Here is a 14,623-nt window from a genome sequence, read left to right as displayed (position 1 = left end):
AACCTACCTCAAATTTTAAAAAAAGATTTTATTTATTTATTTATTTATTTGAGAGTGTGCAAGTGGAAGGAGGGGCAGGGGAAGGGGAGGGAAAGAACCTGACATGGGCTCGATCTCATGACCCTGAGATCATGACCTGAGTCTAAACCCAAGAGTTGGATCCTTAACTGACTGAGCCACCCAGGCGCTGCCTGAATGGGAATTTTTTTTAAACAAATTTACCTGGGGGATGCCTGGCTGGCTCAGTTGGTAGAGCCCAAGATTCTTTATCTCAGGGTCGTGAGTTCAAGCCCCATGTTGGGTATAGAGCTTACTTAATTTTAAAAACAAAACAACCCAAATTTATCTGGGAGTTTAGCAGTGAAACGATTTACTACGTGTTTCCCAGCCCCTACTATTCAGCCATTTGGGAGATTTAAGCTGCTGCTCATAAACAATATGGCCAACATCCCCACCATCCTAGTGCCAAAAAACATAAACTCAGGAACCAAAATAGAACTGCAGAAGCTACAAGGCTGTGCTAGATCATTTGGAGTACAAATAACTGAACCCAGGATTATTGGCACTTGGTTGCTTTTTTTTTAAAATAATGAAGTCTTATAATAAGAGTCCAACAATCACTGACCTGTGATCTGTCCCACTGAGCTTTCAGAACTAGCCCATCGAGCACATCAACTTGCAGGTTGTATCAACCCTGTTGCACAATCCAGGCTTAAGACTCCGCTTTGTTCTTGACCTTGTGCTTGAATTACTGGTTCGCTTGGAAGTTCACATGGTCATCTAGGACAGTTGTGGACCAGGCCTTAAGGAGCAGTACTGAAACTTAGTAGTTTTCAGGCTACACATACAAATAATCTATGCAGCTGGAAGTTTTATTCTTCTGTAAATGACCTATTATCTACCAGTTGCAGGAATATATCCCTATACAGTTATTCTTCCTTCTTTAAAGAGCTAGAGCCAATGTGATCTTCATATGGACTAAGTAGTCTCTCATGTTTCTCTAGCCACAGATTGCCCCTTAACCTCAGCCAGTCATTTTGGAAATATGTAAAGGAGAAAGATTACTAAGTACAAAATCTTGATTAGTAACAGAGAGAACAGCTCAAGTTTCATGAAAAGCCATCAGTGGATCTTGGGAGTGGAAGCTGTGTGACATTTATCCCCTTAATACTTGGCTAGATATTAAACAAAAGGACTATTTTAAACTTCTGAATCCAACTTTAATTGCTTTTGTGTGTTTTTTCAATATTCATCCAGAAATGGCAAAATGCTGACTTGAATGGGAAATTTAAACTTCCAACGAAGAATGAATTTATTCCTACGAATTTTGAGATTTTATCATTAGAAAAAGAAGCGACACCATACCCATCTCTTATTAAGGTAACATGTTGGAATGGGTGATTTTTAAATTTAGGCGCTATACCTGTTACATGGAAGGGACTGGAGAGATGATTTCTTGCATTTGGTACTATATTGGTTTTCGGGGGCTCACATCCTAAGAGCTACCAAAAGTTGTAGAAAGAATAATTGCAAGGAATATTGAGAGGCTAGAAATGTTAAAGCAAACAAACTACTAAACAATTTAGAATCTAGGGTATTGTTTTCTTTGCAGAAAAAAAGTTAAGTCTGGTCTACAATCACAGTTTTTGTTTCAAGATTTTATTTATTTATGACAGAGAGACAGTGAGAGAGGGAACACAAGCATGGGGTAGTTGGAGAGAGAGAAGCAATCTTCCCGCTGAGCAGGGAGACCTGTATGGGGCTCCATCTCAGGATGCTAGAATCATGACCTGAGCCGAAGTCAGATGTTTAATGACTGAGCCACCCAGGCACCTTGTACAACCACAAATCTACTGAAAGTTATTGGCCTACTTTCCATATTCACCGAAGACCGAGTGAGGAAGTTGATATGTGCTGCATCATGAAAGTTAGAGATAAAGAGAATTTCTAAACCCTGGAAGAGAGCATATCCAAGGGAAGCTGTTGGATTTCCTGCCCTTGAAAATAACTCTCAATTTGTTAGAGTGGCTTTAGGAAGTTGATAAGAACAACGAACTTGGGAAATTAGTAAGTCAGTGAGAACAGTGATTGAGAAATGGGGCTTTTTTTTCCCGTTTCAGAATTTTCTCTTGTCATTATTTCACACCTTGAGTAGATTGTATAGAAAAATAGATCAAATTATTACTGCACATCCTCTTTCCTAAATTCTCTTTCCAAGCTCACCACCAAAGACATACATCTTTTTCTTTTCTTGAAAGCATCTAACATTCAGATCAACTCAATGAGATAAGAATTAGTGTTTAGAAACTTGAAATTTATCACAAGCAACTAGATTATTAACTAGACAATCATTTTTCCTTAAAAAAGGGAGGAATTCATGGCAGAGGAGTAGGGGAATCTAAGCTTGCCTTGTCCCTTGAACACATCTAGATAAATATCAAATCATTCTGATCACCCAAGAAATCAATCTGAGGACTGCAAGAACAAAACCACAAGTGTACAAGTAGAATTGTGGGAGGTGGGGCTATGGAGAGTGGATTTGGGGGAATTAAGAACTGTGGAAGCTGCAGAGGGGAGGGACCCCTTACTTACGGAGACTACTGCAGGGTATTATAAGCATCGGACCACAAAATCTGAAGTTTTAGAAGTCTTCCACCACCAGGGTCATGCCTGCCTTAGTGGTGCTCCTGTGGGGGAAGAGGGCAGATACCTAGGAGTGGACAGTGTAGTCTGAGGATCCCCTGGGTTGCAGGAGGAAACAGTTCCCCTCTTTGGAGTGCATTTTGGAGTGACAGCAAGGCCTCTCCTTGGACAGAAGAAAGGGTGGCACCAATGTGCTGCACTGTTCCCAGGCACAGGAGCAGGGACACCAGCTGAGGGCAGGGAGACTTAGTGCCTGCTTTTGGCTCTTGCTTTACTATAAATTCTGAACCGCTTCTCAGTCCTGCAACTGCTTTCCTGGGACTGGCTGCAAACAGCAAAAGTGGAGAGACATCCTTCCCCAGAGGATCAGTATGGAGTGGTGCTGCGGGAGTCCCTAAAATTTGGAGTTTAGAAATCTAGCTGTGCCCTAAGATAAAACAGCTTGGACACAGATAGGGTAAAGGCAGGGATTTGACAGAAGCTGGGGCACAAGAGGGGTGATTGTTTGCTCTTCTGTGAGGGCTTCCTGAAGAGTGGTGGGCACGAGCTTTGCGCTGCAGAGATGAGAGCAGAGCGGAGCCATATCCCCTCTTCTTCCCATCCCCCACCCCATCAACACTGACTGACCTCAGTGAGCTAAACCACACCATCAAGCAGATATCAGAGCCACTTATACCACCCCCACACCCCCCACCATGCAGGCGCATCTCTATAAGGGCAAATAGGCCTGAGAATCAGTGCAGCAGGCCCTTCCCCCAGAAGACCAGCACAAACCCCTTGCATGTACCAAGTCTACAGATCATAAAGTGCTACAGAGCTTCAGCTCTAGGGGCAATAGGATCTAGTTTCTTTTAATAGGCAGACCAAAACACACCTAGGATCTAGTTTGTTGTTGTTTTGTTTTTGTTTTTGTTTTTGTTTTTCTGGACAAAATGACAAGATGGAATTCACCCCAAAAGAAAGAGCGGGAAGTAGAAGTAACAGCCAGGGATTGAACCAATACAGATATAAGTAAGATGTTTGAACTAGAATTTATTTACTTTATTTATTTTAAAATTTTCTTTATTTGAGAAGGGGAGAGAGAGCACATGAACAGGGGGTAGGGGCTGAGCAGGGAGCTGGATGTAGGGCTCAATCCTGGGATTCTAGGATTATGACCTGAGTTGAAGGCAGGAGCCCAACCAACTGAGCTACCCAGGCACCTCTACACTAGAATTTAAAACAACAATTATAGGAATACTACTTGGGCTTGAAAAAAGCATAGAAGACACTAGAGAATTCCTTACTGTAGAGATAAAAGAACTAGAATCTAGTCAGACTGAAATTAAAATAGTATAACCGAGATGCAAACCCGAATGGATGCCATAACAACAAGAATGAATGAAGCAGAGGAATGAATCAGTGATATGGAAGATAGAATTATGGAAAATAATGAAGCTGAAAGAAGAGGGAAAGGTATTGGATCATGAAGGTAGACTTAGGGAACTCAGCAGTTTCTTAAAATGTAGTAACATTCCTATCATAGGAGCCCCAGGAGATGATGAGAGAGAAAAGGGGGCAGAAAGTTTACTTAAACAAATGAACTAAAAACTTTCCTAATCTAAGGAAGGATACAGATATTGAAATCCAAGAAGCCCAGAGAACTCCCATTAAATTCAACAAAGGCCAAGCATCACCTATATATATCATGGTCAAATTCACAAAATACACAGACAAGGAAAGAATTCTAAAAGCAGCAAGGGGAAAAAAGTCCTTAACCTACAAGGGAAGACAGATCAGGTTTGCAACAGATCTGTCCACAGAAACTTGGCAGACCAGAAGAGAATGGCAGGATATATTCGGTGTACTGAATGGGAAAAATATGCAGCTAAGAATACTTTATCCAGCAAGGCTGTCATTCAGAACAGAAGGAGAGATAGTTTCGCAGACACACAAAAACTAAAGGAGTTCCAGCCCTGCAAGGAATATTAAAAGGACCCTTTGAGAAGGAAAGAGAGACCAAAAGTAACAAGACTAGAAAGGAACAGAAAATGAAACAGTGACCTTACAGGTAATACAATGGCACTAAATTCATAGCTTTTAATAATTACTCTGAATGTAAACAGACTAAATGCTCTAATCACAAGACATAGGGTATCAGAATGGATTAAAAAAAAAAGACAAGATGCATTCCAATGCTGCCTACAAGAGACTCATTTTATTTATTATTACTGTTTTTTTTAAAGATTTTACTTATTTATTTGACAGAGAGACAGCGAGAGAGGGAACACAAGCAGGGGGAGTGGGAGAGGCAGAAGCAGGCTTTCCACTGAGCAGGGAGCCCAATGTGGGGCTTGATCCCAGGACCCTGAGATCATGAACCACCCAGGTGCCCCACAAGAGACTCATTTTATACCTAAAGACACCTGCAGATTGAAAGTGAGGGGATGGAGAACCATCTCTCAGGTTAATGTATGTCAGAAGAAAGCCAGAGTATCCATGCTTATGTCAGACAAACTAGATTTTAAAACAAAGACTTAACAAGAGATGCAGGGCATTATATCATAATGAATCTATCGATCAATAAGATTTAACAGTTGTAAATACTTATGCCCCCAGTTTAGGGGCATCCAAATATATAAATCAATTAATAACAAATATAAAGTCATTGATAATGAAACAACGATAGTAGGGTACTTTAACACCCCACTTACAGAGCAATGGACAGATCATCTAAGCAGAAAATCAAGGAAATAATGGCTTTGAATGAGACATTGGACCTGACAGACTTAACATATATTCAGAACATTTTATCCTCAAACATAGAATACACATTCTTTTCAAGTGCATGTGGAACTTCTTTAGAATAGATCATATACTGGGTCACACACAAATTGGCCCTCAAGAAGTATAAAATGATCAAGACCATTCCATGCATATTTTCAGAGCACAGTGCTTTGAAACTTGAAGTCAACCACTAAAACATTTGGAAAGGCCACAAATACATGGAGGTTAAAGAACATCCTGCTAAAAGAATGAATGGGTTAACCAGAAAATTAAAGAAGAAATAAAAAAGTACATGGAAGCAACTGAAAATGAAAATACCCTAGTCAGAAGGAAAAAATGAAACAAGATGGGATCGGGAGGGAGACAAACCATAAGAGACTCTTAATCTCACAAAACAAACTGAGGGTTGCCGGGGAGAGTGAGGGTATGGAGAGGGTAGTTGGGTTATGGACAAAGGGGAGGGTATGTGATATGGTGAGTTCTGTGAAATGTGTAAGCCTGACGATTCACAGACTTGTACCCCTAGTACATTGACATTATAGTATATTGACATTATATATCAATAAAAATAATCAAAAAGAAAAAAAATACCATAGTGCAAGATTTTTAGGATGCGGCAAAGGCAGTCCTAAGAGGGAAACATATTGCAATACAGACCTTCCTCAAGAAGCAAGAAAAGTCTCAAAAAAAAAAAAAAAAAAGGCAGCAGCAGCAGGAAGAGTCTAAAATACACAAGCTAACCTTACACCTAAAGGAGCTAGAAAAGGCACAGTAAATAAAGCCTGAAGCCAATAGAAGATGGGAAATAGTAAAGATTAGAGCAGAAAGAAATGATATAGAAACAAACAAAAAAACCAGAATGGATCAAAAAAACTAAGAGCTTGTTCTTTGAAAGAATCAATAAAGTTGATAAACCCATAGTCAGACTTATGAAAAAGAAAAGATAAAGGACCCAGATAAATTTAAATGATGAAGAAAGAGATGATAACCAATACCACAGAAACACAGATAATCAGAATATTATGAAAAGTTATATGCCAACAAACTGGACAATCTGGACGGAATGGATAAATTCTCAGAAATATACAGACTACCAAAACTGAAACAGGAAGAAATAGAAAATCTGAACAGACTCATAATAGGCAAAGAAATTAAATCATTAATCAAAAATCTTCCAACAGGGCGCCTGGGTGGCTCAGTGGGTTAAAGCCTCTGCCTTCGGCTCAGGTCATGATCCGGGGGTCCTGGGATCGAGCCCCACATCGGGCTCTCTGCTCCGCGGGGAGCCTGCTTCCTCCTCTCTCTCTGCCTGCCTCTCTGCCTAGTTGTGATTTCTCTCTGTCAAATAAATAAAATATTTAAAAAAAAAAAAAAAAAAAAAAAAAAAAAAAAAATCTTCCAACAAACAAAAGTCCAGGGCCAGATGGCTTTCTAGGGGAATTCTACCAGATATTTAAAGAAGAACTCATACCTATTCTCAAACTGTTGCAAAAAATAGAATGGAAGGAAAACTTCTAAACTCCTTCTACAAAGCCAGTCCTTGATCCCAAAACCAAAGAGAAGAATTATATGCCATTAAAAAGGAGAATTATATGCCATTATCCCTGATGAACACGGATGCAAAAATTCTCAAGATACGAGCAAATTGAATCCAACAATACATTTAAAGAATCATTCACTTCATCCAGCAATTGCACTACTAGGTATTTACCCAAAGTTTACAAAAATATAGGTTCAAAAGGATACATGCACCATGATATTTATAGCAGCATTATCAGCACTAGCCAAACTATGGAGAGAGCCCAAATGCCCATTGATTGATGAATGGATAAAGAAGATGTGGCATATATATACAATGAAACATTACTTGGTCATCAAAAAGAATGAAATCTTGTCATTTGTAATGCTGTGGATGGAGCCAGAGTGTATTACACTAAGAGAAAGAAGTTCGACAAATACTATATGATATCAGTCACCTGTGGAATTTAAGAAGCAACATAGATGAACATATGGGGGGAGGGAGAAGAAAAAAAGAAAAAAGAGAGAGGGAAACAAACCATAAGAGACTCTTAGAGAACAAACAGGGTTAACAGAGGGAGGTGGGTATTAAGGAGGGCACTTGTTATGATGAGCACTGACTGGGTGTTGTATGTAAGTGATGAATCTCTGAATTTTCCTGAAACTAATATTGCACTATACGTTAACTAACTAGAATTTAAATTAAAAGCTTGAAAAGAAAAAAAATGACCTTTTAATGAGTTATAGGTTAAGTTATTCAAGGAGAAATCTTGTTTACCTCTCCTGTTATTTGTTGTTTGTTTTAAATAGGTCTTCTCAAACTAAACTAAGGAAAACATTTCTAACTCTTGTAAGAGTTTCAAGAGTTTTTAATACAGTATGAGTGAAGTAGAGAATTAAAGTAGTGGCTTATTTGTTCATCTTTGGTTGTGTTATGTATTACTACATAACGAATTCCTCCAAAAGTTAGGAACTTAAAACATTTATCTCCATGCGGTTTTTGAGTGTCAGGAATCTGGAAGTGACTTAGTTGGGTAATTTTGGCCCAGGGTGTCTTATTAGGTTATAGTCAAACTGTTGGCTGGGCCTTCAGCCTCTTAAAGCTCAATAAGGGCTGAAGGATTTTCTTCTAAATTCAGTGGTGGGGTTGTTGGCAGGCCTTTAGTTCTTCACCACATAGGCCTCTCAGTAGAGTTGTTTGACCTGGAAGCTGGCTTCCTCCAAAGTGAGTGATTCAAGAGAGAAAAGTGGGTGATCAAGATGGAAGCCACGACATCTTTTAAACCTAATCTCAGAGGTACCATGCCATCGCTTCTGTCCTAGTCTGTTGCTCACATAGACCAATCCTGGTTCATTGTGGGAGAGATGACTCTACAGGTAAGTAAATGCCCATAGGCAGGGATTGCCATAGCCGACCTTGGAGGCTGGCAGCCGCACCCTGCTAAGGACTCCTGCATCTGCCTCCCAGTGTTCAGAAAGACAAGAATAGGACAGTTGGTATTGGCTTCTCCAGTCTGTCTCTTCGTCTGCTATGTCCCCCTTTCCCTCACCCAGAGGAGACAGAAGGGTGATTTCTCTCTGCTGCTAGAATCGGGAGTTTTCTCTCTACAACTTCCCACCTAGTGACCCTCTGAGTATGCTTCAAGGCTATGAAACTCAACATTGCCTCTACCCTACTCTTCTTGAAGAGTAGTTTGAGCTTTTTTGCTGAATGTGCCCATATTTTTTTATTAACCAAATTGTTTCTCCATCACAGGATACAGCTATGAGCAAACTCTGGTTCAAACAAGATGATAAGTTTTTCTTGCCAAAGGCTTGTCTCAACTTTGAATTTTTCAGGTATGTTAAATGAATCTAGCTACAAAGTTTCTTATAAAAATCAATAATCTCATTTCTAAAAGTTTTCTTTGCTTCCGGGAGGACCCATGTGTAGAAACAAAAGGAGCTAGAGTTACGTAGCCTGGACCAGGGAGGGCTGCTGCTGGTAAGGGATATTGTAAAAGTCAAGGTTGTCAAGTCTTCCTTTGCACTGGTGAGCACACCCTTTAACTGACATGATTTATGTTAGCCATCTTGAGGACCTTCCTAGCCTTCAAAACTTTGGATCCTGGGGAGGTTGTGGACTCATCTAGAAATTTCATTCAGGAAAGGTTAAATAATTAAGGGTGTTTTCTGTTGTAGCTTCAGTTTTGTATTTCTGAAACTTGCCCAGAGGAAGAGGTGGTAGTTACTGAACTGTTCGGAGTCTTTTCCAGCCTTTACATGTCTGAAGCACTTACATACTGTTTTCTCTGTTCTTGGCATGGCAACTTAAAAATGATTTAATTAAAAGTAGAGCATGTTTAGTAACATTTATGAATACTACTGTTGGAATGATTTTGCAGTATAAATCTGCAGCTCATCTCTGTCTCCTTTTATTTATTTGTATAGAAAAGTATACCATCCAGTTCAAATTTTGCTTTGTGAGTTTATACTTAATGATTTTTTATTTAAAAATCAGTGGTGTGTGTTTATAAAATCTATCATCACATAATAATGTTCACTAATTTTTATTTGATCCACTTGACATGAAATTAAAACTAAATGCATTTTTAAATGTTTTTGGAATAGGGAAAAAGAAACTCTAAGTAGAAAATTAGTATTTCACCAACATGTACAGCTGAGCTTGCAGGCGGATGTAAATGCTATATTTTATAGCAGGAGATTCATGGACTTAACCTGGAGCTTCCTGAGATACTACTCACACTAAACATGAGCTGTCTGGCTATGGCTTAGTGTTGGTAAAGAGCATTACAAAGCTGGTTTTATTTTTTGATATTCAGAGTGATATTTGTAGCATTCCGAGCAGCTTGTCACCACTTTCCCATTTGACTTCTATGATTATGAATTTTTTTACCTTTTGAGAGACCATTTGATAGTTTTGCTTCCCGATATTTCCTCTCTCCATTTTCTGCTCTTCTTAGACTTCACACTGTTAGGTTTCTTATGTATTTGTTAAGACATTTTCTGTGTGTGTACACCTTTTAGTATTTTCAGAAACCGGGTTATATTATCCATTCTTAGATACAGTTTTAAAAACTCTGAGCATATAGCACCTGAATACAAAATAATATTATTTTTTACTTAACAAGTGAACCAGAGTTTATTGTTTTTGTTTTGTTTAAAGATCTTATTTATTTATTTGATAGACAGAGATCACAAGTAGACAGAGAGGCAAGCAGAGAGAGAAGGGGAGAAGCAGGCTCCCTGCTGAGCAGAGAGCCGGATGCAGGGCTTGATCCCAGGACCCTGAGATCATGACCTGAGCTGAAGGCAGAGGCTTAACCCACTGAGCCACCCAGGCGCCCCCGTGAACCAGAGTTTAAACATTGCAATTGAATCATGTTCTCTCTTAGAGCTCACCAGCGCAGCTGCTGTGCATGCAGCATTTTAGGACACTTTTTGCAATTACATTCTAAGCTTGTGCCATATGGCTCTGAGCTCCCAGACTTTGCTTTTTCTGGCTTTTCACTTCCACCTGAGATTGGCACATAGGTGCCTGTGGGGCTAAGTCCTTCCTAGATTCTCTTTTATTTGATAATTTTGCTTTTGTGAATTGTACTTTGAGTTTCTGAGCTGTTGTTCGCCTAAAGAAGTGTGTTGTGTATATAATACAGTACTTTAATTGTACTATATACAGTACTATAATCGTCATGTATATGATACAGTACTTTAAAAACAGTGACAGAGCATCCATCTAGATTTTCCAGATGGAGAATGTTTATGTAGTTACAGAATTTTCTCTTTGATTTTAGTTCTTAGTGGCTAAGCTTCTTCTATTTTTGCTTCATTATCTGATTTGACAAAATTGTTGCCTTTTCCATCAGTATATTTGTTATATTTACTGTGCTACTGATAGAGTGAAACTTTAATTTGCTGCCCAACAAGCCAAGCAGGCACCTTGGGCTCGGGTCCTTTGTACTGGCTGTTTCCTCAACCAGCCCCACCCAGATATACCCAGAGCTTGTTCCTTTGCTTCCTTCAGGTCTAGGCCCAGGTGTCACCTTATGAGAGAGGCATTGATTATCTTATGTAAATTAGCAATCATCCCATCTTACTACCACCACCCTTCAATCCTATTCCTCTTACCCTGCTTAATTTTTTTCATAGCACTATTCCCACTTGATATATTAAGATTTATTCTCTCCTCCAACTAGACTATTAAACTCTGTCAGGTCAGTGGCTTTGCCTGATTTTATTCCCAGTACCTAGAGAAGGGCCTAGCAATAGGCTCTTCTGAGTTATACCTGCTTCCATGTATTACAGTAGTAAGCATGTGATACACATTTGCTGAGTGAATGACTTTAATTGTCATAAAGGTAAGCAGTGTCATATAATCAAATGACTTTGTCACTTGACTTGCATTTGAATCCTAATTCTGCCACTACCAGCCCAGGTGACATGCAGAAAGCTGTGTTTCTTATTTGGGAAATGATTCAAGTTAGGGGATCGCTGTGGTCCTGTTTAGCTTTTGCACTCTCTGATTGTTTCCTCATGTTGGTTGCTCTTCTTCACTGAAGTTTTTTTTTAATTTTAATATTTTTTCCTAGCTCTGTCTGCTTTTAATGGTGGGAATTATCAATTATTTTACTGACAGTGCTGCAGCTTTATTGGTTTGGCGGGGAACTCAGATATGGGCTAACATTTCACAGGTCTCCATTTTTCCTGTGTAAGTTCAAAAATCATAGCACACAAACTTCTCAGTCTCATACTCATGTCCACCCAGAGTATGGCTTGCTTAAAGGGAGGAGGACATTAAATGCCAGATGAGCTCTGTCGGCCATGCCTCCTTTTTTTTTTTTTAATTTATTTTTTCATTTTAAGTAGCCAGTGTGGGACTGGAGCTCACGACCCCAAGACCAGGAGTCATGTGACTTCTGACTGAGCCAGCCAGGCACCCCAGCATGCTTTGTCCTTTCGTCCTCAATGCAGGCATGCCTTTTGGCCTGTCCCCACTCCTTACCTGCATTTCTAATTTGTCAGTCTGACCACACACCATCTGGGGCAAACAGTCGCTTCTCCCTCCTCGGCACCACCAGAACACATGGCATACTTCAGGCTTCTTTTTCAGACATCTTGTATTTTTTTGCCTCCCGAGAAGAACAGACTCAAGAATTCAAACCATATCTTTAGGAAATGATATTAACCGATGTTCAGTTTCTTGATCCATCTCGAAAGGCCCCATCACATTGGGAAGTAATAAATCAGCTATTTTACTGTCAACATTTTCTTCCAGCCCATTTGCTTATGTGGACCCCTTGCACTGTAACATGGCCTATTTGTACCTTGAGCTCCTCAAAGACTCACTCAACGAGTATGCATATGCAGCAGAGCTAGCAGGCTTGAGCTATGACCTCCAAAATACCATCTATGGGATGTATGTAAGTACCCACGTCTTAGAGCCTTCCACTCATCAACATTTTTTTATATTGATTTGATGGAAGCATTTTTGATTGAGGGTATGAGTTTAATTTCTTTTCAAAAAAATATTTATGGCTAATCATATTTTCTCATCATTTAATTTTTCAGTTAGCTCTTATTCTAAGTATTCAGTGATTACATTCACATTATGCAAATTTTCCTTGATTTCTGTTTTTGTTTTTTTTTTTTTTAAACATCTTTCATCAGATTGTCGTATTTTTCTCCTCAAACAAAATGGGACCCTGATTGAGGTTTAGATCTCACCCGTTCTCTATGTGAAATCTCGGTCTTTCACAACAGAATGTCTTCCTGCCATTGTAGACATAAGGTTGGCTGATTCTGTTTCCCTAGACATTCAGATCTTGAGGCTGCATATCCATACTCTTCAGTCATGTTTCTTCATTACCATGCCACTGCCTGAGGTATCAAAGCATTTCTTTTGTTTTTCTTTTTGTTAGTCGCTACATTTATGCTGATCCTCTCCATTGCAACATGACATACCTGTTTATCAGGTTATTGAAGGATGATTTAAAAGAGTATACATATGCAGCACGCCTCTCAGGTTTGAGCTATGGCATTGCATCAGGGATGAATGCAATACTTGTAAGTAAAATGAAAACCAAAGAAAAGGCGCCACACCGTTTAAGCGTTATGTTGAGCTTGGGAAAACTATTAACTTCTGCATTTTTAAACGAGAAGTTTGATGGTTTTTTCCTTGCACCTTTTTAATGATTGAAAAACTCAAATTAGTAGTAGTTCCACTAATGAATGATTCAGTAGAGTTTAGTGCAATTTGTGAACATGTATGTGTGCTACATTTATTTGCATGTTCCTCTGCTTGAAATGTTTAACATATTAATTCTGAAAGCATGTTATTCTTCCCATGTGCTTGCGTGTATTAATGTCCATAAGTGAAAGGTATCTGTAGTTACTATTATGGTGCTTGAATTTTACTCCTATATAAGCTTCTTTTATTTTTACTGACAGCAATAGAAAGCTCCTGTGTTCAAATACATTTGATGTTTTCATTTAATTTATTTTGTAGCATGCACCATTAACTACTTTTAAGTGTGTTTTAAAATAATCATTACTAAAAACATCCCAAAAAATAACTGGATTGTTTTCCCTGAAACTATTTCTGATGTGTTTCAACTTCTATCTCATTTCCAAATTAACATCCCTTCCATGGCACACATTCATCTTCACTTTTCTTGAAAAAATATTCTACGTTTTAGTAACAACTAAAATGAGAGCATGTGCTATGTACTCTATACTCCTCTTTATCAATTCTTATACAAAAGGTTTTAGGGTTTTAAAATTTTATTTTGCAGTGCTCCCCCCCCCCAACAATAAAATTTCTGGTTGCTTTCATTTAATGTGTAAGTATGTACATAACTAACCATTTTCAGAGTCTAGGGAAATTTGAAGCTCAGAGATCAAAATAAATTCCAAATAGAAAAGTCATAATCTATTGTTTATTTTTTGCTCTTGAGTTTTAGTAGCATATTACCATTAAAATGGATCATTTTTAATTAGGACAAAATGAGCTTTCTGCTCATTGTAAATCTAGTTCCCATGGTACATGATGTGGCCTCCATAGTGAATAATGGCCTTCACTCCTGAGATTCTTGCCTATCATTTTGTGTGAGGTAGAGGCTTTCATAGTTCTTCAGTTGCAGTAGGTCCTCTATTGCTGTGGGTGCCACCATGTGGAAGTACAATAGGCAGCCCCTGCTTTTCCAGTGTTAGCTTTTGGAGACTATTAAAGTAAATTGTCGCAAGGCAAAAATCCTGATGGTACAGACAGTGTGTCTTCATAGTACATCTGTTTTGCCATTGGCTTTTGATATATCAGGGGAGCTCATCAAACAAGCAAGTGGTGAGACATACGGATCCTTTTTAGGCAGCACTGAATGACAAAAATGGCAAAATGCCACAAAAATATACATGCCCACACACAAAATTGAGGCTGTCTGATTTCGCCAAAGATGATCTTTTAAAAATATTTAAATATAAACAATTTTGAGACATTTCTAACAGTTTGCTAGATGATAACTACTGGTGATTTTTACCTTCTTACCACATCTCTAAACACCAACTTAAGCCTGGCATTCCTTATAAGTTATTTTTGAAGATTAAACTTAAAACACATTCTGCAGTTAATTTTGATTTAATGAGAACTTGAATTTTGATGATGTGGTGTGTTCTGCTGTAATCTTGCATCAGGTGAGTTTTC

The 14,623-nt window shown here is 38.7% G+C and overlaps 1 protein-coding gene across 2 annotated transcripts in view; it reads left to right on the top strand.

The window, feature by feature from the left end:
- Positions 1 to 14,623, top strand: part of IDE (insulin degrading enzyme) — a 111,500-nt gene that overhangs the window by 76,226 nt on the left and 20,651 nt on the right. Inside the window, exons 13-15 of one of the 2 annotated variants that reach the window (XM_046027055.1) lie at positions 1,258 to 1,380; positions 8,684 to 8,766; positions 12,846 to 12,990. In XM_046027055.1, the coding sequence (XP_045883011.1) occupies positions 1,258 to 1,380; positions 8,684 to 8,766; positions 12,846 to 12,990 (351 nt within the window). Of the gene's footprint in view, positions 1 to 1,257; positions 1,381 to 8,683; positions 8,767 to 12,202; positions 12,348 to 12,845; positions 12,991 to 14,623 lie in introns of both variants that reach the window. The other variant, XM_046027054.1, reaches the window with a different exon arrangement.

Source organism: Meles meles, chromosome 13 (genome assembly GCF_922984935.1).
Source record: "Meles meles chromosome 13, mMelMel3.1 paternal haplotype, whole genome shotgun sequence".
NCBI lineage: Eukaryota > Metazoa > Chordata > Mammalia > Carnivora > Mustelidae > Meles > Meles meles.
This window is presented reverse-complemented; position numbering and strand designations above follow the sequence as displayed.